Source organism: Anguilla anguilla, chromosome 7, assembly GCF_013347855.1.
Source record: "Anguilla anguilla isolate fAngAng1 chromosome 7, fAngAng1.pri, whole genome shotgun sequence".
Classification (NCBI taxonomy): Eukaryota; Metazoa; Chordata; class Actinopteri; order Anguilliformes; family Anguillidae; genus Anguilla; species Anguilla anguilla.
The window spans coordinates 48,009,243-48,034,833 of record NC_049207.1 but is presented as its reverse complement, the minus strand read 5'-3'; the positions used below and the strand labels follow the sequence as shown (position 1 = coordinate 48,034,833).

General features: G+C 43.3%; 1 protein-coding gene across 13 annotated transcripts in view; it reads left to right on the top strand.

Annotated features, from left to right (window-relative positions):
* The window catches only part of LOC118232405 (neuronal cell adhesion molecule-like), a 76,856-nt gene that overhangs the window by 34,522 nt on the left and 16,743 nt on the right, over positions 1-25,591 (top strand). For 8 of the 13 annotated variants that reach the window (XM_035427375.1, XM_035427373.1, XM_035427382.1 and 5 more), the window contains exons 3-17: positions 13,201-13,396; positions 15,441-15,452; positions 16,150-16,255; positions 17,520-17,713; positions 18,251-18,373; positions 19,053-19,223; positions 19,731-19,787; positions 21,259-21,370; positions 21,746-21,930; positions 22,397-22,528; positions 23,074-23,217; positions 23,424-23,535; positions 23,967-24,133; positions 24,303-24,450; positions 25,226-25,350. In XM_035427375.1, coding sequence (XP_035283266.1) covers positions 13,303-13,396; positions 15,441-15,452; positions 16,150-16,255; positions 17,520-17,713; positions 18,251-18,373; positions 19,053-19,223; positions 19,731-19,787; positions 21,259-21,370; positions 21,746-21,930; positions 22,397-22,528; positions 23,074-23,217; positions 23,424-23,535; positions 23,967-24,133; positions 24,303-24,450; positions 25,226-25,350 — 1,882 coding nt within the window. In that variant the 5' untranslated portion in view covers positions 13,201-13,302. The remainder of the gene's footprint in view (positions 1-13,200; positions 13,397-15,440; positions 15,453-16,149; positions 16,256-17,519; positions 17,714-18,250; positions 18,374-19,052; positions 19,224-19,730; positions 19,788-21,258; positions 21,371-21,745; positions 21,931-22,396; positions 22,529-23,073; positions 23,218-23,423; positions 23,536-23,966; positions 24,134-24,302; positions 24,451-25,225; positions 25,351-25,591) is intronic. The other 5 variants (XM_035427374.1, XM_035427383.1, XM_035427380.1 and 2 more) reach the window with 3 other exon arrangements.

Below are 25,591 nucleotides of genomic sequence, written 5' to 3'. Positions count from 1 at the left end.
AGCCACTGAAACACACCCCTCATGTGATCTCATCATTTTGCATCAATGGAGTTCAGAAGCAAGAATAGATTGACCGCAAATGAACACGTCCACCGTTTATCTGAAATTTCAGGCCCTATAGTAGCATTTGTGTGGTTTCAGAACTAACTCTGTTGCTTTTTTAATATTCTTTCGGTCCAGATTGAATGTGTCAAGACAATGAACAGTGTGTCAAGAAGATTAACTTGTGTGCGATGCAGGCAGCCCTTCCCAGCACTAAGACAGTATTGTTTGTTGGCTTTTTGTTCTTGAAATCGATTGGCTTTTTCTTTAACAGAGCAGTGGAGGAGAATTGATTTCTATTCACCTGCTCTCTGAATGGAGGAGTGAAGGAAAGGCTAAAGCAGTGGGTTTGACCATCACCTGAGGGTTTCCTCTGTATTTTGTCCTCAGAAGGCATCGTCAGGCCTTTGATTGGTTGATCCTCATGCCATTAATTGGCTGATTCTTAGGCTTTTAATTAGCTGATTCTCATGCAGCCATGTTGCTTTACACCCAGTATTGGCATAGTGCATAGTTGAGAAAACTGTTTCTACTGCGAACACACAAACAGGCACACACACACACACACACCTGCAGGGGTAGGACTGGATCCAGCAGAGGCAGGTTAGGCCGTGGAACAATAAGGATATTAGAGAGGTTTAATTGAATTTCCTGGGAATGGGAGGGGGGAAGGAGAGGCAGAGAGACAGAGAAAGGCGTGTGTGGAGGGGACACACAGATGGACAGAGGGAAAGCAGAAATGCTTCCAGTTTTTTTGTTGGGGCTAACTAGTGGCCTTGCATCTCTCAACATGTCCATGACAGCGGCTACCTCGTCTCTTCCATCCATTGCTTCTGATTTGCTTTGGATGCCTGGGCGTGAGTCGCGTGCGTTGGTCAGTGTTCTGCTCCGTTGCCAAGCGCACCTGGGCTGCGCTCGTCTCTGCTGGGAATGCGCGGGTGGCCAGTAGCCGATTGTACAAGCCTCTCTCCTGGTGTCATCCCTAGGATTTTTTCCAACAGCAGTGCATGGGTTTTGCAAGGGTTATCAGATTTACAGTGCAGCTCAATGACAAAATCTTTAGACCAATTTCGAGGCTGATATGACATTCTGCTGAATGAAAGCTACCAGTTTGTTTAGTGTTGTTATGGAATATACTGTATATACTTTTAAAACATTAAAATGTCTAGCATCAGCACCAGACATTCTTGGTAGGGGAAAACACTGTCTCCCCATGTTCTGCATTAGTTAATTGAGCGGTTTTTTTTTAGTTTAATTGAGCAGTGGGAGCCCATATCCGTGAGGCAGATGTTATTGTGCTCCTTTTGCCTCGTTGTGTTTTAACCTACTTACGATGCATATGCCTACGTCATAAACCCGGCATAATGAAAATATGCATTCACCATATGGACTAGAATAAGTGCAGTTTATGCGCATTCTGCATATTGTCAGGCTTTTGAAAGGTATGGACCGCATTTATCTCATGTTTACCCATTTAAGCAAAGACGGAAGAGGTGAAGAATCTGCCTGTAACACGATCCTTTGGCGAGCGGATCAAGTTCTCAACAGATGGACGACGGAAACCGTGTTTCAAATTATATTAGAAATTGGAGGTAGCGTCAGATCCAGCCCAGGGAAGAGCCGTGCCACAGAGCTGCTAATTGCTTCCTTTGCAATTCAAATGAATACATTTTAAATTACAATGGTAATGTGGTGGAAAATCACCACTCGTTAGAACTGTAAGGGTTTTCTATTACATGCATGCATAGGGAGATCTAAGAGAGCGAATACAAACTCTTTATAGTAGGACAGCTTCGGCGTAAACGAACCGCCCGCGAGTGTTGCAGACGGTTCAAATGGGCAATTGCGGTTAGCGAAAGTGGATAAACCACTGAGGTCGCATATTGCAAAAAACATAATTTATAGGCTACACATAACTCTCGTCACGCACGCCACAGTTAATATAAAGTTAATCTAAAGGACTGTGTTTCCTCTCTTCGTTTTCTTTTCAGTAAGTTATACGACCAGCCAAAGCATATACTCATATTACATTTCCACAGTAATAATTCTCTCCGTCCGCCTTACAGTAACAGCTTTATCTAGATCGTGATTTCCTTTCTTTTCAACAGTAATGACTTCCTCCTGAAGTGTTTTTGCGCTGTTGCTTATTAGCGTTGGATAACGCTAATAATGATCACGGAGCGCTGCGGCTCCTCATTGGGCTTAAAGTGACAGCGCAACCGTTTCCCAAACAAACATTCATGTTCAGTCCAGCTGAGGGTTTGTACTAAATGTCTGAACCGTAAAGTTTTGTTTACTTGATGCTACTGAAAGGTGATTCCCTTGCATGGTCCTCTATGAATTCAGCCGTGCCATAATGGTCTGTGCTATAATTTTCAGATATCGCAGTGTTTTTTTTCTTCTTCATTATATACAAGCACTGATACGAAATGTATTTTTTTGCATTATTTTAAAAATTCACATTTAAGGGTGCTTCCAAATGCACTTTTGCACTACCTCTGCTTCCAAACCCACTCTTTCACTGCGCATGTATGATGCACTGGTGTGCACTTAAGCAAATCGAGTACAGCTATTGGAAAAAGTATTTATCATTCGTATCGACGTAAGCATGTTATTTCGGTAAGTTGCGTTTCCATAAGATTGCGAGACGGAAACGTGTCGACGCGGCGCTGCACTGCGTTGGTGCACGCGCTGCGTGGGCGCTGACAGTCAGCGCTATGCAAAGCCCCGGGCGTGGGCTGGAACGTGCCGGAATGTGCCGGAACCGCAGAGCCTGTCCCGGCGGTATAACAGGGTCCCGAGGTCACTTATTACTCCCGAGACTTCCGCCGCTGATTTCCCACAATGCTGCGCGAATTCCACATTGTAAAATCTGTCACGGCTCCAGCAGTGCTTAATTTTTACAGACTGTTACGCGTTATTATTTTTCTTTACAATGGCAGTCGGTAACATGACAAGTAACACAAGTAGCTTTAAACTCACCGCGCGATGGGAACACGATTTGATGATTTGGTGAATGTGGACAAGCCTGTATTGTCATTGTCACTCAATAGCGGATATCTGTTTACTGAGAGCTATACTGTATCCTTTAAGACTTTATTACTTTTGTTATTTAAGTGATTGAACAGAGCCACTTCAGTGAGACCAAGACATGAATGCATAAACCTTGAGCCCTCTCTGTTTCGTAATATCAACAGGCAGCGCAACAATGGGCCAGTTGTGTGTTTGGTTCCTACAGTTTGCATTTTGAGCAGTGAGGAGGACTACGTATGCAATTCTACTGCATGATCCCTTATGGAGTTCTTTAGACAATGCTGGCTTCTTTATTTCATAAACTCTTCATTGAGTTTATGAAGACAAAATGGTCATCTGACCTTCTCTTTTGCCCCAAGGTATTATGTTGGAATATTTAGTTTCAGATGTAAATGGAAGCTTTTATATCTCCAAATCATGGGGCACTCTTTAATGTTTTGATGGATGATCCGTGTTATGTGATGTTCAAAGAAGCAGGATGTTAGTGTCTTGGGGATATACCTAATGGGCAACAGATGTGACTGCATCACCTTCTGTCTTTTCAGTTCCTTGTCTTTTGATTGACTGGTCTGTGCTATTTCGAAGAGACCTCGTAGGCTGGTGTGTTGCCGTGGTTACAGATTGGTTCCTGGAAGTGGAGGTTCTCTGCACTTGAACTTCATTCTCTAGTTCTGTAGAGACACAGGACTTCAGCTCTTCAGTTATAAAATGGTGTCTTTGTGCATGTGTGTGTGCGTGTTGGTATGAAATGTGTTTTTAGAGGGTGTACAGATTCAGAGTGTTTCTAAGCATATGCTTGTATATATATGTGTGTATATGTGTGTGTGTGTGCGCGCGCATGTGTGTATGTGTGTGTATTGTGTGTGCGTTTGTGTATGTACATGTGTATGCGTACATGCATGTGTGTTTGTGTTTTGTGTGTGTGTTTGTGTATGTGTGTGTGTATTGTGTGTGTGTTTGTGTATGTGTGTGTGTGCGTGTGTGTGTGTATGCGCGCGCATGTGTGTTTGTCCTCGTGTGAAAGGCTGCAGTGTGTGGGGTTTCGAGGGTGTGCGCAGCGGCCCGTGAGAGTGTTTTTTAAGCGAGCGCCCGAGTGTGCGGCTAGCGTTGAGCGCGGGCCTCCGGCTTGCTGTAGCCCTTTGTAGCATGTTTGTCTATGCTAATGCAGGGCCCTCTGTTCAGCATGTGAATGGGCCTCCGCGGAACACACTGCTGTGCTATTCATGCTCCGCTGTCTGAGCTCAAGGGCCCGGCTGCATGTAGCTTTGTTCCCGCTCACACGGCTCTGATATATTGATGTTCATGCGTGGGTCTCATTGACTTCTGGGACAGTATTCCTCCTAATTCACTGCTTTAATTAAATTGTGGGCTTGCTCTGTTAATTGAGGGCCAAGCTGGGCCCTCTGTTCGATCCTTAATCTTGTTTTAATCACTTGAACCGGTATTGCTTTTCGGGACCTCACTTAGCATTGCTTGGTGTCAGCGTTGCAGAGGAATTCTATGACATCATTTTTTATTTATTTTTTACTCTCTCTGTAAATCCCCTTGAAAAATATAGAAAATTCCTCAGAGATCTTTAAAGGCAGTTGTGCTCATTTCTGTCTCATGTGAGAGAATCGTCGCAGGTGCAGATCCAAAGAAAGGGTTTTAAAACAAATGAAAGAATGAAAGCACTACAACGTTGCTGCAATGCACCACTAAACAACGGGGCTGCTCCAAAACTGAAATAACAGATGCCAGCAGTCAGTGAAAATTTAACAGTGGGACAGACCTGTATCTTATGTCTATAAATAAATGACTGTGAATGGGGGAAAGTGTCCTGCCTTTTTGAGATTTGGTGTTTTGACAAAGTTGGTGTTAATTTATTTTGATAGCATCAGAGTACTCCTGCAGAGCTGAAATTTATCTTTCTTCATTTTCTTTCCAAGTTTTCAAGAAATGTTGCTGTGATGCCTGTGCACAGACATGTTGGTTATCATGTGTGGTTGGCTGTTCTCTTACAGAAATGGAATCTAATGTATAAAATATGAAATGTAATACTGCGAATATTGAAACCTTCCTGAAAATATGGTAGACATAGCTATTATGGTATTTCACAGCGATTTTTTGAATATATTTTGAAGTATTTTAGGAGTCCAGAAGCTTGGTTCTGGAGAGCTGCAGTGTCCGCTGGTTTTTGGCATTTCTCATTTTGTTGTTAATTGATCAATTAACCCAAATCACCTGGTTTCTTGGGTGTAGCCTGGTTGCTGATTTACTGTGAAAAGGCCACTTCCTATAGCCTCCATACTTATGAACACGTTAATGAATAGAGATGGAAATGGAATTCTAACAGTAATACAAACAAACACTTTGATGGCGGTCACGTGATATGTTTCTGCAGGGTAACTCATGGGCAGTCTGGGATGTTATGACAGCAACGAAAACACTTGTTGTTCCGGATCATTCCAGGATAGATTGATGGCTTGTTGTTTTTTGTGTTCCTTTTGTAGTTCCGTCGCTGGTACACATGCAATTCCTCTTTGCAATGAATGCTAACGAGCCTCTCTGTAAAGTCTCTGTGCTGATTAGCATTTAGCAGACAGGATGCTGAAGGGGCGGGCGTTTTGTTTGTGTATGAATGTTGAGGAGAGGAATCCCCAACAGATGCAAACCTGTTTTTCTTTCCTTGTTTTCTTGAAGAGGGCCGGTCTGCGAGGCTGTGAGAAAAAAAGCATTCGTGCCGGGACCCCTGTTCTACTGAAGAGTACCAGTGCAAACAAAAAGCTCTTTTAAGTACAAGGAATATATGTGTCTTTTCTTTGCTACCAGCACTAAGAGTCTTATCATTGTAAAAGATGTTTATTTTGTGGCCTGTCAGGTCCTTGAATTGAATATTAATTCATAGTCGTCATCAGCGTGTATTTTTGCGAATAACAAGGAGAGCTGACCATCACATAACTGGAATAACCCTTAAAGTACTGGCCTGTTTTCCCTTTATATGTCTCTCTGTTTTTTTAGTTGTTCTTTTATGCATCTTAGTTTGTCTTCATCAGTGTTTGATAAAGAGTCAAATGGGGCAGTGAATCATAGCTTTCTTTTAAATGATTATTCATTTTATTACTTAGTTTTTACTGTTTTTTATCATTGTTTAAATAACATATGCATCATTCAGTGTATTATTATTATTATTATTATTATTATTATTATTATTAACAGTTGAAAATCCAAGTGTTCTAGTTTGGCAAGTTCATTTTTGTAATTGCTGAACACTTTGAACTTCTGTGTTTGTGAAGGGAAAATAAAATGCCTCACGTTTTATATATGAGTTAATATTCAGGATGGATATTGACTGAATGCGGCAGGCCTGTTTAAGTGGTCCTCTTGTTTGTTTACGGAGCAGAGCACTATGAAACAAAGACCAGCCAGACGCTGTTATTGAGCGTGTTGGAGTGTAGCATAGCACTTTGTGTCCTACTGTAAACAGGGACGAGAGAACGGCTTGTCTGAGCACCCCATCTTTTATGAACCTCCGCGCCCCATTCTTATGCTAAACACCCCGATCATTTGCATTCCTTGCCCAATTATAAAAATCCATCAGGGAATTATGGGAAACGTGTGCCGTGACCTGATTGGTGGAATGCTGTCGTGATCGCGCTGGGGCACGGCAGTCCCCTTGGTTTTTATATATCCGCCAGCTCAAAACTGAGCATCTTCACCATGCGTATGTGTGCCGATTATCAAGGTGAAAGAGTGGGTTTTGGAAGCAGGGGTGGTTTAGCATTAACTTATGGCGAAAGAGTGAATTTGGAAGCACCCTTACATACAACATACTGCAATATATTTTAATGTGGACTGGATACATGCATTTTTAAAAACACATTGAAGTATTTTGAAAGTGCCAGTAATTTCTATAACTGCCTTTATGTTGTGAAGTGATTTGTTTACTTGAATGGAATGAGTGGGACCCCCTGGGTTCTCTAATAGGGCAGGCTTCATTGGGGATGGGGCTTGGACACTGTCCCAGTGCGGGACTCAGGGTTGTAGATCTGCACCCCTGTAGCTGGCTGGGGCCTGACAGCTGGAATCGGGCCGGCAGAGGGGTCCCCGGGAACGCTCGTGCCCATGCCCCAGTCCCCAAAAACCCCAAAATTTAGAGACATCTTTTTTATTTTGTAATATATTCATTGCATTTTTGTCCACCCCTGCCCATACACGGCATAGCCACATATAACAACAACAATAATAATAATGAAAACAACAACAATAATAATATGAACACATTAGCTTCTCCATAACTGTAGCATGGACTTCTCTGCTTTTTCTCTGATAGAGCGAGCCACGTGAGTAGGCCTGTCTCACATACTTTCTCTCTGCAGAGGAAAAGTGATAGGACCGGATAGAGTTCATGATACTGCTCACAGTGTGGGAAAGACCTGCACATTCAGGGCTGGGTCCAGTATGTGTCCCGGAATGTATTTTAGAAAATGCACGTGTTTCTTCAAAAGCACATTTGAGCAAGTACATTCTGATGATGCCTCATGTACCTTGTCTGCTTGTGAATAGACAAAAACTTGCAGTTATTTCCAAGTCAAATTTAAGGACAGATGCTGACTTCATGCCTGAGTAGGATGTCATTGTGAAATATATATATATATATATATATATATTTTTTTTTTTTTTATTTTTTTTTTTTTTAAAATAAAGATCTATTTTCTAATCTGGCATGCCAATCAGTGCCGGGTGTAGTGGGAGTTCTTCAGACAGGATCTATTGTGCCTTTGAAAATGTGTGTGTTTGTGTGACATTAATACTGTCAGTGAAGTCTAGATGCAGAAGATTTGCCTGCACACCGTCTCTGTGAAAGGGAGCTCTCCTCCGGCCTCAGCATTGCGATTTGGGTCTGCTTCTCAGAGGAGTGTTTCGCCTGTGATATTTCAGCCTTGCCGCGAGCACATTTTCGGGAAAGGACGATCTGCGGACGAAGCCGGGTCTTGGAAAAGCCCCCTCTCTGTTCGTAAGAGTGTGGAACCAGGAGCTACAGAGCACATACTGAGGAGAATCTCCCCCAATTTAACAAACCATACATCACCCTGCCGAAAGACATGTTTACTTTAAGTCTGAAGTGGACATCGAAAGGCTGCGAACGTTTAATCAGACCGTGACTAAATAGTGTAAAGGAAATTGACCGAAATGAATTAGACCTGGAAAATTTAATATAACAAATCAGAGATTTTTTTTTTCTTTTTACATGCAGAAAATATCATGCATTTTGGAATCATGAATCAAAGATAAGTCAATTCATATCTCTGTTTGGACACCAAACCTTTTGTAGTACTTGATGTTTTTTGAATTGCTGCTAAAGAAGAATAGGCTCCTCACTGTAACCTAGTGAGGATTTAGAATAACTATTGGGTGAGAAGAGTTCTGCTTGCGGATGAAGATTCTCAGGTTGTCATTTTTGTGGGTTTTTTTTGCTAGCATTTCCTTTCCTATGATATATCTCTTAACAAAAAGTGCCTGAAGGCTCTACGGTGAACCCTGGGTTCTTCTGGCCTATTGTTTTCACCTTTTTACCCAAAGCCGTCGTGTAATCTGAATGGGGCCAACACCTTACTGGTCTTTCAGTCTCGCCCTGGAGCAGTTCCCACAAACAAGCTTACCCTTAACACGTCGCTCCAATAGAGAAACGCAGCGAGACAAGACAAAAGTTCAAATTGCTCTCTGTAGGGTCAAAATTCGAGGTGATTACTATTTCCTGTTCTGTGCACCTGGGAGTGTGTGTGTGTGGGGGGGGGGGGGTTCCTGCAGAAATGACCCCCCCCCCCTTCTCTTTCCCGCCAGTTATTGTGTGGCCTTTTAGTGTTATGTTTCACTGCCATTCTTGCCTTCGCTGTGTGTGGTGGTGCAGTGCAGTGGTTTATGTACTGGGCTTGTAAGTCAGTGGCTGCTGGTTTGAGTCCCTGGTGGAGCATTGCTGGTTTAACTTTAAAGAAGGTGCTTGACCTTAAGTGCTTGATTAAATCTTCTGTTTGACTGTTTTTTCTTTTAAAGAAACACATTTAAAGTGTGGAGTATGTTTCTATATTATGTCAATCTCCAATCACCCATTTGTACAGCCAGTTCCACATAGATAATTCTGCACAGACCCTGTTAAATATATGTTTGTGGGTCTGAAGTGCAGTATGCGCTTATTATAAGACGTTTTGAAGAAATTCTTGTGATGGACTTAGTTAAAGGTAATAATTACATTGAGAAATGTAAAATGAGCAGCATTTGGAGAAGAAACACACCTAGTACACTGCAGTACGGATGGTCAATAAGCAAATGAACCAAGTAGCAGAGTCAGGTTTACCAAGCTGTGCATGTGATGTGTGGAAATGTATACCACCCACCCCTACCGCCCCAACCCCCCCCCCCTCACCCCCACATGTAAAATTGCTCCCATGAATTCTCCCTGTGTCAGAACACCCGGCCGGTTTGCACAGTGATTTGCTAACGGGGGTCGTTGTCTTTGCACTGGGGGTGGGGAGGTGGGGCGGGGGTGCAGTGTTCCCCAGAGAGCTGTTGTATGGGGCAGGCCAGCGAGTGACAGATCCCCAAACCCCCCTCCCCCCCTCCATTGGGGCGGGGCTGGTCCCAGCTCAGCGATAAATTACCAAAGAGCCGATACAGGGAAAAAAAAATCCGCAGAGAAACAGCTGAGGCGTGCGTCAGACCTGCTATCTGCAATCATGTCTGCCATGATGCGTCCGAGAGAGAGAGAGAGAGAGAGAGAGAGAACACGGGAGGTCCCTTTCTTTCCCAATGAAGCCTGGTCGAAATAAACTGCTATAGACAGACATGACACAGCAGTTCGGTTTGTGTGGAGGTTGGGGAATTAGCCTTGACATTTAAATTGGTTTTATTTGGACAGGAGAAGCCTGAGGTAAAGAAAACATGCCGTCAGTAACCCTAAATGGAGGGGTGTGTGTGTGTGTGTGTATGTGTGTGTAGGTGTGTGAGTGTGAGTGTGTGTGTGTGTGTGTGTGTGTGTGTGTGAAGGGGCGTGTGTGTGTATGTGTGTGTGTGCACATACTTGCAAGTGCATTCGGAAGGATATATTCATTCATACATTTGTGTATTTGTTGTCAAAAAATTTCCAGTCTTAATACTCACTTTTTTTATTATGCTCTTTCACGCTGAGGGACATACTGCCAGAAAGTTGCAGTCTGACGTCTTGTCTCTGAATGACACATTTCTTTCCCCTGATGTATACATGAATGCCTTTAGAAAGCATGTTGTCAACCTGCAGTGGAGGAACAGTTTAATTGCTGCATATTACAGACGGCAAAACAGTTTTGAAAGCACTGGAACCAAAAAAAAGGAAAGAAGGACTGTAATTGTACTTGACAGATGGAAGGAGAAGGTGAAAGCATTGACGAATATGTTGTAAAATTGCTGACTTATTAGCAAGTTCAATTGTCTGTTGCTGTCTAATTGAATACGTATGTTTCCATAAAACATCTGCCCCACCCCCCCACCAGCTTTTTATTCAAGACTCTACACTACAAATTGAACCCTCTTGCCAATTATGGATCTGTGTTGTCAGAACATTTCATCTCTTTTTCACCAAAGGTCTCTTGCCTTTTTAAAAAATAATGACACAGTCTTGTTGCCTGGAAACAAAGGGATCCTTTATCTCCTGACATATGATTGGCAGTTTAATTTTCACAGTGATGTCAGCTCCATCTTTCAGACTTTTCCAGAAGTTTCCGAGTTCTTGCCAGGCAGAACAGCTTTCAGAGCTGTGAGGTTGTTTGGGTCTGATAGAGTAGTTTTATTATTCTGTGGATGTGTGTGATGCTTTTTCTGCTAAAGAAAGTTGCCTGCATGTCTGAATTTTAAAAATGAGGCCCAGTAAAACACTAAAAACACTTGAACTGCAGAGGAAAGTGTATTAAAGGCCTCAAACCTGATTGTTAACATGAAATTTGTATTTGCACCTTTTACAGGCAGTATAAGACCTGAATTGCAACATGCGTCCTTAATTTTTAACTGTTAAATGCAAGTTTTTACTTGAATTTCTTCACAGACTTTTCAGCTAGTAGATTTCCGTGATTTTCCGCTGAACACACCAGTCTGTGCTTGGATTGATGAGAAGTACCGGTATTTCTTAGCCGAAGATAAGATGTTGACTGAATCCAGGCCTAAGTCACAGAGCTGACTGTCTCTAGGAATCAGGCAGTCGCTCTCTGTGTTTTAATAGAAACTATTACATCGACCCTTCAGTGCCAGAGCTGTGCTACACGTCCAGCTCCAGATGGAACAGTATCTCTGTGACATCACAATGGATCGGGTTCCCGGGCCTGATCTGTCTCCACGGTTCCGGGAGGCTCACCTTGGTTGGCCCGCAGAGATTCCCATCGCATCGCTCTGATAAGTTCAGGCCTCATAAATAATGCAGACCCCCGAGCACATTTAGCTGACATAACCAGCATCTCCACATCCCACGTCAATATGGACCGTACTGTGCACTTTTAAACCTGAGTCATCTTGATGGCTTTGCTCTGTGCAGTGCAGAGCTAGTGATTCAGTTTTCGTCTTATCTTATCATGGAGAATGGGAATCAAGTCCACACACCATGATTACTTCCCTCCAAAAAGATTTTTCACCACACAAAAATAGATAAAAATTTATAATGCCATTATTATGATTAAAATGTTTTTTTTTTCCTGGTGAATAAGCTTTTTCTGGGAGCAGAAATGGTGCTCATTTTTCATATTTTCCCTTGTCTCTTGCATTGTTTATTTGGGTGTGGTGTACTTTGTTCCTTTTATCTACCGACTCAATTTACCCTCTCTACCAATCACAGTCATGTACCAGCTTATGAATATCCATGAATCTTTCCATTGTATTATTTATTTTGAAAGTATTTATGTAAATGTATATTTGTGTCACACATGTCTTGACAACAGCGCAGATTTATTGCTACCTTTCTGTACCTATTTCCAGCTCTACTGGCAGTTTTATTAGCATGTTAAATGCGCCTTTTTGCAAGTCGCTTTGTCATATTTTATATTATCGCTTTTTTCCGTGTTAGATGTTACAATAATCCTTCCTTGCGGATAAGTAATGAGTCTCTCGTACACAGAATCGCCTTTTGTTTTGCCAGCACTGTCTTGCCCTTCATGTTTGATGGATCCCTCGGAAACTTAATTGATGAGTTTCTCTCTGTGTGTTGACACTGCTAGTGGAGGGAACTGGAGGATTGTGGGTGCTTCACATTATATTATTTGGCAGATGCTATTATCCAAATCGTCGTACAATATTTGCTTACCCAAGGTTAATGGAAGAACTACAAAACACAGGTCCGATAAGGTACAATACTCATTTTCATGAAGTTATTCATAGCCATGAACACTTTACTCTCTGACCTAGCCTATGCTAAGTCAAACTAGGAGGCATGACAAGCTACAACATAAAGAAAATGAGACAAAGTACAATATGGATGGAGGTACATGTAAAATGTAAGTGGCACAGGAGGTTCATGTGTAACATGAAAGTGCTACAGGAGCAAAGTAGAGGGATTTATGTGATGAAAATGATCCCAGGTTGGTAGTGCCCTGCAGAGCGGTGCTTGCCATTCGTCCGTGTGTGAGGAGCCGGGCAGAGGTGCCCGTTTGAAGCTGCAGCGCTGTGTAATGTGAGCTATGTGCCAGCCTGGCAGCCTAATGGAGCTGGCATCGCGGGCATGATCGTTATGGCTGCGTGTGGGGCGTGGCCTCGCGGGCGGGATTATCTACAGCGCAGCGAGCGGAGAGAGCGGCAGACCACGGCATTGCTGTCTGTGGTGTGGGGATTGAGTTCGTCTCTCTCGCTCACCTTCACTGTCTCGCTCTCTCTCTCTTTCTCCTCATCCTTTTCTTTCTCTCTTTCCTCTCACTATCTCTGTTACATTCTCTTTCTCTCTCTTTCTCCTCTCTCTCTCTCTTATCTGTTTTCTCATTCTATCCCACTCTCTCTCTCTCTCATGTGCTCACTGTTTTAATGGCTGTCTGAAATGCTTCTTGCTGCCGATTGATCCCTGGGCCACAGATATCCAGATCGATGAAGTAAAAGTCTTTCTCTCTCTGCATCTCTTTTCCTCCCCCCCCCCCCTCTCAGCTGTGAGGCGGGCGTGGATGTGCTGTGGGTTGGAGCTGCTGTCCTGACCGAGGAGAGGGACGTGTCTTTGACGAGAGACGCAGAGGGAGACACGGTTCGGCCATGAACAGGAAGAGGAAGTACGAGCTGCTCGGGGGGCCCGCGCTCGTGCTGGTCCTGGGTCACATGATCTCAGCGCTGGAAGTGCCTCTTGACCGTGAGTTACGAAAAACAGGAAGTCGCGCCATCGCAGCGTGCTTTACCTCTGCTGGCACCTAGAGGAAAGCCTCAGTGAAGCCATCATCAGGTGTTCACATTGGACAGTGGGGGCAGTTTTAACTATGACCTGGAGTCAATCAACATTTGTTCTAAACTTATATACTGATATTTTTTCCGCAAATACAGTTTGCCATGTTCACCAAGATTGACTTGGCAAATTACATTTGTGAAAAAGGACACTTTTATTTCTGAGTTAAGTCAACTGACATGGGTTGATTGAGTTTATATCTGAGGTTGCCCTACATCCGGCTTTTTGACTGAGCTGTGCTTCCCAATATACCTCGACATGATTTCCTATTGTATTAGATAACTACACCCCCCTCTACTCTTCTCTGTATAAGCGATTATGTCTTACTGATTTCAGGATAGATGTGGGACCTCCTCATGATTGGGGTTGTGGGTTCAGAAAAAAAATTGTTGCAACCATCTGTGTATGATTCTATGCCTTGCCCGCACATTGGCATAGTACTGTTGGACATGCCCACATTTTAGGTTACCAAATTTACTGATCTACTGAACCAGCAAGTGCAGGCTGGCAGCGTAGATTTGCATGGAACTCAGGTAGTGCAGGTAGGCTCCACTGAATCCATGCTTTGCCAGCAGAGAAACCTTTCCCAGGCATACGAGTCTTAAACAGACAGTTCACTCTCTGGATTTTATTGATAGTTTTCGATTGGCCTGGACAGCTATTGTGTGCTATGAAGGGTATTTTAAATAGTCACAGAAGGTTTTCACAATCTTCTGGCTTTATAATGGCTGGAGAATGTGCGGAAGACTGTCTATATAAAAGGGAACTATGAAAAGGGGGCTTACTCTAACCCAGAGGTGGGCAACGAGGGCTGTATCTGTTTCTGGTTTTCACGTCAGCTTCTGGCTTTAATGACTTAATTAGCCCTAGCATTTATGTCACCTGATACTTTAGCTACATTTCTTATTAAGCGCATGAATGACAGCCAAAGACTGATCTTGTCTCCCTAATCCCTATATGAAATGTTTTACTGTGATCTAATCTATGAGTGAACCAGTGTTGGTGTTGTTGGTGTAAACAGCCAGCTGGCTAATTTAGCGAGGGTAAGTGGTGGAAAAGAAAACACACTGGCCCTCCAGCACCAGAATTGCCAGACCCTGCTATAATCTGAGCACTGAGCATACTCAAATTTGGCCCTTGAGGCCAGTAGTACTTCTAGTTTTCATTCTTCCAATCTAATCAGGACTGATGCAAACCTGGGACAGCAGGTGAGTTAAATCTCTGTCCAATTATTGTCATTAAGCAATGAATTAACTTTCAGGTAGAAAAAGTAGCAGTGCCACTAGTCTCAAGGGTCAGATTTGAGTACCTCTGACTTTGCATTTCAGGTTTTAGTTCAAATGCAAGTATTGAGCCCAGAATCCTGACCCCAGTCATTTCATACCTGAATGAGCAGTGTACACATCAAAATCCAGGATAAATCATGGTTTTATTCTAACAGTGAGCATTAAAATGAATTATTTTAGCAAGTTTACCATATCCATGTAACAGCTTGTCTTATCCAGGACAAATTGTGTAGCCTATATTTAACACTGTACATCCACAGATGGAAATATACTAAAGAAATTAAGGTTAAGCAGCTTATTCAAGAGTGTTGTAGCCATGCCAACCACATCCCCTCCCCCCACCCCATTCGAGGGTCCCGTTTCTAGCCCACTTTTTTAGCCACTGCCCGGGAAACACGAACCATTTACAAAGTTTGGGGGTAATTAGATTCCCATTTTGTGAAATAACGTCATGAGAACATCCACAAAAGTAAATGCCTTATAAATTCTGTCCAAGCCACAGAAGAACATTGTGGACATTTTACTTACAAACCTGTGGCCAACATACTCTGATGGTTTTTTTTTTTCATGAGCAAAACGCAAGGATGTTATGTTCTCAGCACTAACGTCCGCTTTTCTTTATCATGTCTGTTATGCCTGCACCAATTCTTTGGGGCCAAAAACTAAAGTTCTGGAAGGATGTAAGTTGGTTTACTGTTGCCGTGGAGCCGGTGTGCTTTAAAAGGCTTGCACATGTGTAACGTGCTTTCGGTTGTTTTGTTTTTTTTGGTTTGTTTTTGTTTTTCATGTACAGTGTCTGTGGACTTATATTTGCATGTATTTTGGTTAGTACTTTTTTGCATTTCATCCTTTGGCCTTGTTTATTTAGTTGGAGGATTTCCTTATAAAAACACTGCTGCTTTTCACATGGAGAGTGTCACTGCCGTTCTGTAAACAGTGATGTGTTGTCTTGGAGGGGCGATCAATGAACAAAACGTTTCAGATTCCACTGCATGCTCTCCATCTTCTCCTGTTGGCTAGGTCTGGTTCCCTATCACACGTTGCATGTACTGGTTGCTGAACATGCAGTTAAACCATTTCCAAGACCGTGCCACTGCATGATATTTTATTTTGCTTTACAGTAGATAATATCACTCTTGTTTAATTGTATTGTTATGTATGTATATTAGAATGCGTATTGCTTGTTTAAAAGTTTGCTTTTGTTAGCTGTGGAGTTAACCCAGATCTATAGTGTCACTGCATGACGTTGTCTTGTGCTTGAGAATGGATAGTAGCAAATGCATTGTCATTCATCTATATTATTTGGTATGTACTGCGCTGTCTGTTGTAAAATTGCATCCAAATCTGACATCGCCCCCCCCCCCCCACCTCCTTTAGTTCCCCAGCCACCGACTATAACTAACCAGTCGCCGAAAGACTACATCATCGACCCGCGAGAAAACATCGTCATCCACTGCGAGGCCAAAGGGAAGCCCCATCCCAGGTAGGAGTGCGTGTGAGAAACGTCATTCTGGTGAGCCAGGGTCCCCAAAACTGACATTATAAAAATTCAGCCTGCCGTATGTTAGAATATCAAAGGTATCTATTGTTTTACAGTTACATTATGTAGCTGTACATGTAGCCCGCTAGTGTTAGCTAGCAATCCAGTGCTACATCCGACACTACGGTTTGTTTTAACAACTCTGTGGTAAAAGCATGTAAACAGCCATCTGAAGGAAATCTGTGTGGTGAACCACTTTACCAATGGGGAAACGGAAGCATTTAGACAAATCTGTGGTACAGCAGACTTCTACTGGCGAATACCTGAGTTCTGGCCGATGAGTGTGGTACAAATTACACCCTTCTAGCTCCACCCCCACTCTCGGCTCCTTGTCCAATCAGGTGCGGATATGGTCCCACCAATTACATACTGGAATCAGGGCGTGGAGTGGATTAGGGTGCGGCATGTGACAAATGGTGGATTCAGCCCCTTCCTATATCACCCCATGAATACTGATCTTGTGTTTGGTTGCCTGAGGCAGTCTGTACATTAAACCATAATATCACAAAGGCATTCATAAAGGCTCTAACACTATTGTATGGGTGAAACACAGTGCTCATTTCTAAAGCATTGATAGGACACCATATGAGTGTGTCACAATCGCATAGAGATATTTATATAAAACAATAAAAAAGGCAGAACCTGCATATCTGCAGTCATAAAATTGTTGCGGATCCTTTAAAGTGGCGTTTAAAGTAGTTATGTGGTGTTCATACAGGCATTATGTAATGTGTCTTTATGGAACCATATATAACAAACATAACACTTCTGTTCTGGCGCTACCTCTAAACTTTATTTATGATGATGCGTATGTGAAGTAATGTGTTTGATTTGTGCTGCAACAAGAGAAACGAAAGAGTTTTGGTACTAAGTGATGATGGATGCTGAATGTGTCTGTTATTGCATATACTGTGGGGAGATTTCCTGCCTGTGCACTGAAATGGCAAATCCCAAGCACAGCTGGGATTGGTTTTGTTTGTTTTTTCCATGCATAGTGTCTTTGTAGGCTGCGCTGATATTATATTTGCATGCCTTTTGCTTGTTGCTTATTTGCTTGTCACATCGGTGTGCTTAGTTAGCTTTGGGACACTGATACTTTTCCTCTTCCATGTAGATACTGCATTTCGTAATCAGATATAGTATATGTAGAAGCGTGAGATGATGTTTGACAGCGTTATATTTCGTTGCCTTGTTTTTGCGTGCGCAGCTTTTCGTGGACCAGAAACGGGACGCACTTCAACATCGACAAGGACCCGCGGGTCACCATGAAGTCCGACTCGGGGACCCTGGTGATCGACATCAGCCGGGAGAGGGCGGAGGTGTACGAGGGGGTGTACCAGTGCATCGCCCGGAACGAGCATGGGACCGCCGTCTCCAACAACATCGTCATCCGCCAGTCCCGTAAGAGCACCCCCTGCTGCCCAACGCAGTTACTGCGCCAGTTCCTGCTCTACCCACACCCAGTTTCATTTCCCTATTTACTGTGCATATCGGACCTATGTTTATGCGTGTACACATATAGTATATATGTTTTTAATATATGTAAAGCACTTTTAGTTGCAAACTTGTAAATATGTTTTTTTTTTTTAAATGAAGGAAAAATTGGGTACAAAAAATGTAAAGAAATGAAATGAAATCGGTCTTCTATAAAGTCTTATATTCGTGTACTTCATCGTAGACACAGATCATTGGCAATCTCACAATGGGCGAGATCCAGCTATTTCAGTTTACACTTTCAAGTTAATTGTTTGTCAGAGACCAGGAAAAACATAATATTTATCGAATCCAACCCATTTATAAATCAATGTGCGCTTTTATTTTTCTGTCTCTCTTGCTTCCTGAGCAAAAGCTTGCAAAGAGAGTGCAGTTGAGTGACAGAGATGCAGAAAGGAAAAAGGCTTTCACTTTACCACAGACTTCTACTGTCCCTCCTCACAGGGTCCCCCTTGTGGTCAAAAGAGAGAAATGACCCATTCGTCGTGCAGGAGGGCGTGTCCCTGATTCTGCCATGTCGGCCCCCGGCCGGCCTTCCCCCGCCAATCGTATTCTGGATGGACAACAGTGAGTTTCCTCAGGAAATGCACCTCTGAAGAAGGCTCCGATATGGGCCATCACTGTGCATTGTGGGATACCTGCAGCATCATGTAGTTTCTGTATGTTGAAAGACATGTTCAATAGATTGCTTCATTCCACCAAACGCACTCAGAATCATACAGTTGTGCTGCAGTATGTCAAGTTGTTTTAAGCCATCAGCTGTGTCTTTTTAAAATGTGCATTTCACGGGAAATTGAATTTTATTCTTATTATTGATGAATATGTGTTTTTTAAATTGTCAATGAAATCTTTTCTTTTTCCATGCAAGCTGCATGCATACCTTTGTTATGAGATGAACAAGTCATTTTATTCCTGTGATGAGCATCTGCTTTCTAAGTTGAATTTCTAAGAAAGTATTTCATGCAGGTCCATTCCGAGTTAATGTGCTGTAAGCTTTCAAGTGTAGATTTAAACACCCATCTTTGTCCTTGTCTTTGGAAATACTCTACTAGTGATATTACATTTATTGGGCAGAAGCCAAATACAATACTCATTTTGTACAATTATTCATAGCCATGAATACATGAAGTCCAGTTCACACAGTGAATATTACTCTGACAATATGATATGATGCAGTTGCGTTAATTGAACCCTGGTCATGGCGTTCGGCCTCTCAAAAGGGATTCTTCTCCCTGTTTGTCTTAAGATTTCCAGAGGCTTCCCCAAAGCGAACGCGTGTCCCAGGCCTTGAACGGAGACCTGTACTTCTCCAACGTGCTGACGGAGGACACCCGCAACGACTACATCTGCTACGCCAGGTTCCCGCACACGCAGACCATACAGCAGAAGCAGCCCATCACCGTGAAGGTCCTCAACGGTGAGTCGGCCTCGCCGTCGCTACGCGCGTCACTACGGTACGATACGCGGCCCTGCGTCTGCCGCGCCGAATGAGCGGAAAATTCACTTACGATCTTGATGCGGCGGCGGTCGAGAAAGGAAGCATTGTTGAAAGGTTGTCTAAAAGGCGGCTGGTAATTCGCTGACTAAACCGTGCGACAGCGAAATTATTCTTTGGTTTTTTATTGTTGTCTGTGAGCGTGAGCACTGTTATTGCGTCACGTCCCGTTTTCAGGAACAAGGGGTCCAGTCAGGCCGCTTCGCGTACAGTAACAGCTGGTTACCCCGTGATTTGACGTTGCGCCAAACCTCTTCTGTCATTTTATTTTAGGAACGCATTTTCTTTGTGTAATTTTCTTTAGATTTGTATGTTTTTTTTTTTTTGCGTTAATTATTCATGAATCTGTTGTTTTCAGCCATCGCATGTCTGTGAGCAGATTTGTTGGACTCTGTTGGTAGCATGTTTATGATTTCTTTTGTGTTACAGTGGATGCAATCAATGAGACAATGGCAGCTTTATTGAATGACACTGATTTTTTTGGTGGTGAGTGCTGGTGCCAACTAGTGAATGCTGCCCAACATAACAACGCAGAACCCCACCACTAACATTTACCCCCCAGAACCACTAACGCTACCTCATCCCTGAATCGAATTAATCGCATTTCCTCCTGGGCTACAAACCTACTCCTTCTTTCACTAGTCACACTTGTCTGTGAAGAACCGCATTAACATTCCAAGACAGTTTTCCTTTCCTTGTTTTTTGACATAAAATATTAATTTATGAATGAAAAAAGGACATTCACATGGGAAATGGAGGTATTTATTCTGTGCAGCTTTTCAACTTGTATTTGAATACAGTGAAAGCTCAATAAAATAAAATGAACAAATAGTGGAACACAGTACAACTACAATGTATGGCTAGTTGTAAATTTGTGGTTTTTATATTTTTTATATCAATGGTACTCACTTCCATGCATGGAAAAACAAGCAAGCCCAGCTTGCAAAATCTCTGTGAATGCCTGTTTTCATTACCACAAAGAAAAAAAAATCATTTTTTGCTTTTGCAATCTATTCTTTCAGAGACCTATTCTTTTCCGTAGCCTTTGCTTGTATAGAGAGCATTTTTGTTCCTCTAAAGGAATGAATATGCCTCTCTCTTTAGCCATTACACAAATGGTTATTTTGATGATTCTTTGATGAGGTCCTCCCCCAAACAGTCCCAGTGCATTGTGGGTAATTCCCTCAGATCCTTCCATGAGCTTTGAAGCCAGAAGAGCTGCAAAGGAACATAGAAGGATGAAGTCACCACAGTCTTTTCACCTCTCCATCCACTCATCCTTTTGTTAATCCCAACTCTCCATTCACACATTCATTTCATTTCTGTGTATTGCTCATTGTTTTAAGGATTCCACTCAGGTTATTATTATTATTTTTTATTTGTTTATTATGTTTGTGTGGCATACGGATGTAAGAGAGAGCAGAAAATACATTGTTTTAAAGTGTGTCTTTGGCTGGTTCCAGTGGGTGAAAGCTCTGTACATGGTAAAAGTTGATGGAAATGTGTTGCTATGGACCAAAGTCACACAAGTGGACACACATATATATATAGTATTAGCTTCTGTTTGCTTTGGTCTGTTTGTGTACTAAACCTAAAAGAATGCACCACTGAAATTTTTCTGGTCATGACTAGTAACAGTAAGTTTACTGAAATAAGTCAATGCAAGAACATGTTTCCTCTTAATTGGTGAGTATAAGTCATTACTGAAAAACTATGAATGGATGAAAAAGGGTATACTGTTTACTAAATGACTGGTGCATTCTGGGTAGTTTTACTGTAATTACCATTCTGTATATGTATGTATAGGGTATATGAACAGTGATGAATCAGGGATGGTGAATTTGTGGTTGCTGGTCAGGGCTGGTTTCTCTATGGTTCTTTGGTGCTGGATCCAAGAGAGGCCCAAATGAGACCCGCTTGGGTTCTGACACTGTCTCCTGACTCTTATTTACCTCAGACAGCCCAGTGGGGGAGCGGCGGCCATCTTTTATGCTCCCACCGGGGTCCAGGAGCACCAAGATGGTCCTGAGGGGCGAGGACCTGGAGCTGGAATGCATCGCCGAGGGCCTGTGAGTTACCGCGGCAACAGGCGGGCGTTGTGAGCACGTGTTGTCTGTGGCGGCCAGGGTTTGCGTCAGCGTTTGCCCTTAACTGTCCCCCGCAGATGAAGTTACAAGCGCGTTCGATTTCCGCAACCGCAGTTTTGCAAGGTCAGCAGCTGCTGCCAAAAGCAACCTGGAAAACTGTTTGTGAAGGGGAAAAAAAAAGAATGCTTGCATTTATTTTTATTTCAATGAACAAAATGCTTACATTGATTCCATTTATTTGTAAGTTATTTAAGGGCAAATGTTGAGGTTGGATAATCCTGGCTGCATCTCTCTATCTCCAATGCCGATGAGGCACCTCATTGCATCTATGGGCGCTATCTCTTTTCCAAAAAAAAGGCCGACCCCAGAGATCTCCTGGAGCAGGGAGAACGCAGAGCTGCCTAGCGACAGGACGTCCGATCACAGCTTCCAGAAGACTCTGAAGATTGCCGAGGTGACGGAGGCGGACGCAGGGGACTACCGCTGCACGGCCAGCAATGTCCTGGACACTGTTCACCACATCATCACCGTCATCGTGAAAGGTCTGTAAGGAGCCGTCTTGTTTTACATTTTGCATGTAATTACGTTTCATTTAAATAGTATAATCAGCATGGGAGGTAGTAGTCATGTGACTCACGATGAACCCCATAATGGGTGGAGCTAGAATGACTTGTCAATCATACTCTTTCTTCAGCCAATCAGAAGATTGTCCTCTCCACAGAATAGACAGGCAACATGCACATTGTGAAAATTGCTCCCCGTGTCAAACGCACACAAACATTTCTGTCTGTTTGCTTTTGTTTGCCAACAACGCAAATCAATATGCGCTCATATTAAAAGTATTTTTGCACCATTATATGTTTGAAGACACCAGAGAGAAGTTGTAAGAATTTGATAAGGGGCTTCTTGTGATTTGCTCAGTAACTGTGGTTATTCAAAGTTTGTTTGTGAGTAAGAAGTACATGTGTGTGTTGTTTGGTAACGGTTTGGCTTTACCGTGTAAAACAGCTGCCCCGTACTGGAGAAAAGCCCCCAAAAACCTGATTCTGGCACCCCGTGAGACGGGCGTTCTCACCTGCCAGGCCAAGGGGAACCCCAAGCCCACAGTCACCTGGTCCATGAACGGGGTGCCCATTGAGAGTAAGTACCACCGCGCCCATCGCCCCGTGACCGAACCAGGGGCATCCAGTCTTATGCCAGCTCATGGGCACATGCTTCTGATCTAGCTCAGCACTGAAGTATCTGACTGAAGTCCATACGGTCTTGATTGAAACCCATCATTCGATTAATTTAATTTTAGTGTCAGGCTAGAACAAAGGGTTGGGTGGGGGGGGGGGGGGGGGGGGTGTCAGTCCTATTATCAAAAACTCAATTCATCTATTGAAAAATCTCTGGAAAATGTGGGGTGTTTTTCTAATCATAAATTGAATATTAGTTCAGTTCTTCAATTGAAATTGAATTGACAGTTGTGGTTCAACAAATCAGCTAATCATGGCCTTCAGTCAAGACCTTGGTTACTTGAATCAGGAGTTCTAGCGCTTGAACAAAAGCCTGTGTCCACAGAGGGCCCACTTTGATAAGATTGCACCCCCCTGTTTTAATATATGTCAGAGATCTGTATAATGTCAAACTGTATGAGAAGATTTAAAAAAAATGAATATATATAGACTGTGATCCTTCGATAGATACACCCAAAGACCCCAGCAGGACGATTGATGATGACACCATCACCTTCTCCGACGCCCAGACCGGGTCCAGTGCAGTGTACCAGTGCAACGTCTCCAATGAATATGGATATTTGCTGGCCAACGCATTTGTCAATGTCCTCAGTGAGTGTTACTTAACCTTCACCTTCCTGGACTGGTGTCATCCACAAAAGCATGCAGAACCTGTTTAGTGTAACATACTGATCTGAGTTAAATAATTATTTCAAATAATTATTTGTAAACCTTTTAGGTAGTATTCAAAGGTTCATTGTTTCAGTAAAGGCTTCCTTGCGCCTTGTTGAGCCCCGAGACTGTCTGTGTCTCTCTAGACGAACCTCCGAGGATCCTGACATCACTCAACCAAGTGTACCAGGTGATCCGTGACACCCCGGCCCTGCTGGATTGTGCTTCTTTTGGGTCTCCCATACCGAACATCACATGGTGAGACCACGAGCGAGCGAGTGTATGGCTTTGTTTGGCCCTGGAGGTGTGAACAGGCTGTACCTGTCTGTATGAAACAGTCACAGCGACCTGCGAAATAATCAATCAGACGTTGAGTACTCCTTTTACAGTCCTCGGTGCCTGGTTCTACAGTATCTCCAGAGTCTGAATAGCTGCTACTCCTTTAATAAAGGAGAGATTGTGTAATCATAATTTGGCATCATTTTAACATCTCTGACGTGATCGTTCACAGAAAGCTAATCATGTCTAAAATTACACCTGTAAAACAGCTGCACATCCGTGTCAGTACTGTTCAGCAACAACGGGTTTTGATTGAATAGCATCAGTTTTGTTCAATAAGGACAGATTTTGATTGAATTCAGCCCATTGTCTCAGCGCCACTGACTCCTGCATGTGTTTCTGTCCGTAAGGTTTAAGGAGGGCGAGAATAGGGTCCTCTCCAAGGACCCGTACGGCCTGCACGAGAACGGAACGTTAGAGATCCACGAGGCTCAGCCCCTCAACAGTGGCCGGTACACCTGCGTGGCCACAAATGACCTGGGCAAGAAGGAGAACCACGTCTACCTGGAGGTCAAAGGTGAGGGCGGTCCCAGTCACACCTGAGTTTAGCTCACCATGTCCCCTAATGATTCCTGTGGCCCGGGGAGGGGTCTTGTTGTTATAATTATTGATGTAATCTGCGTTGTCATCAAGGCCAGTCATGCAAAGTGACCCTTGACCTTTAACCGCCGCTAATCACTGTTCAGAGCCCACCCGTATCGTGAAGCAAGACGAGCACAAGGAGGTGGAGAGAAACAAAAACGCGGTCTTCGAGTGCAGGGTGACCCACGACCCCTCCCTGATCCCCACCGTCACCTGGCTGAAGGACAGCGGAGAGCTGCCCGACGACGAGAGGTCAGGTGTTGCTACGCTACCTTACCGTCGCTAAGCAGACGCTCTTATCCAGAGCGGCGTACAACAGGGGAGAACATCCGTGCTCCTCCCAGGAATACAAAAATGCAGTGTCACCAAGAGGCCCATTAATAACCATTACGTGTCATATAAACCTAACAAACAACACGTTTTTATTGTAACAAAAGGAGATATGACTTGACAGATAGCCTTCATATAGCTATATCTTTCAGATAATCCAAAACGAAATCCAATCCAGAGAAAGAGAACGGATATTTAAAGGGGTCGGGAGGCCACTCCTCCCCCCGTCTGGGTCGTTTCCTGTGAGAGTGAGAGTGTGTTTATATCCTGGCTGTCTTTGAAGTGGCAGTCAGGTGATTATTTACATTGGTGGCTTGCCAAATGGGGCACGGATGTGCGCTAATTTGAATGTAGGTTGAAAACTGCTACGTACCCATCTTGTTATGGGTTGTCCTCGATTCTTCTGTCTTAGTAGTTCGGTTTTATCTGTCATAAGTACTGTGTTTACTTAACCTGTACTCATATGAAAGCTGGGTGTTTTCTATTAGTTAGTTTAGACATATTTCTTGTCTACAAGTGAGAGTTGTACTCTTTTAGCAACCCCAACAGTCTTAAATATTATTTTTCTGGTATGTCTTGAATTTTTATGGGTAAAATACCAAGCCGTAGGGTTGTTTCCTGCTTTAAAGTGGCCCTCTCTTCAGCACCGTTTGGAGCCCACTGGACTGAGGGGAACATGGCTGTTTTCTTTGGGCAGGTTTGTGGTGGACTCCGACAGCCTGACCATCACCGGGGTGACTGAGGAGGACGAGGGCGCGTACACCTGCATCATGAACACTACGCTGGACCAGGACTCCGCCACCGCCATCCTCACCGTCGTCGGTAACATTCGCCCGTCCTATTAGCTTTTGACCCAACTATCCAAATCCCTCAGAGATCGACCAACACAGGACTTAGTTGTGTTTAAATGCAGGCGCTACGTACTGCCAAACCATATTTAAACACTCAAGAAAAAGTAGTTTCAGTGGCGCATGACAACATGAGCTTTTCTACTTCAGTAGCATCTCGTCATATTTTATAGCCTCATTGTATTTAAATATCATATTTATTTGGCTAAAAATGT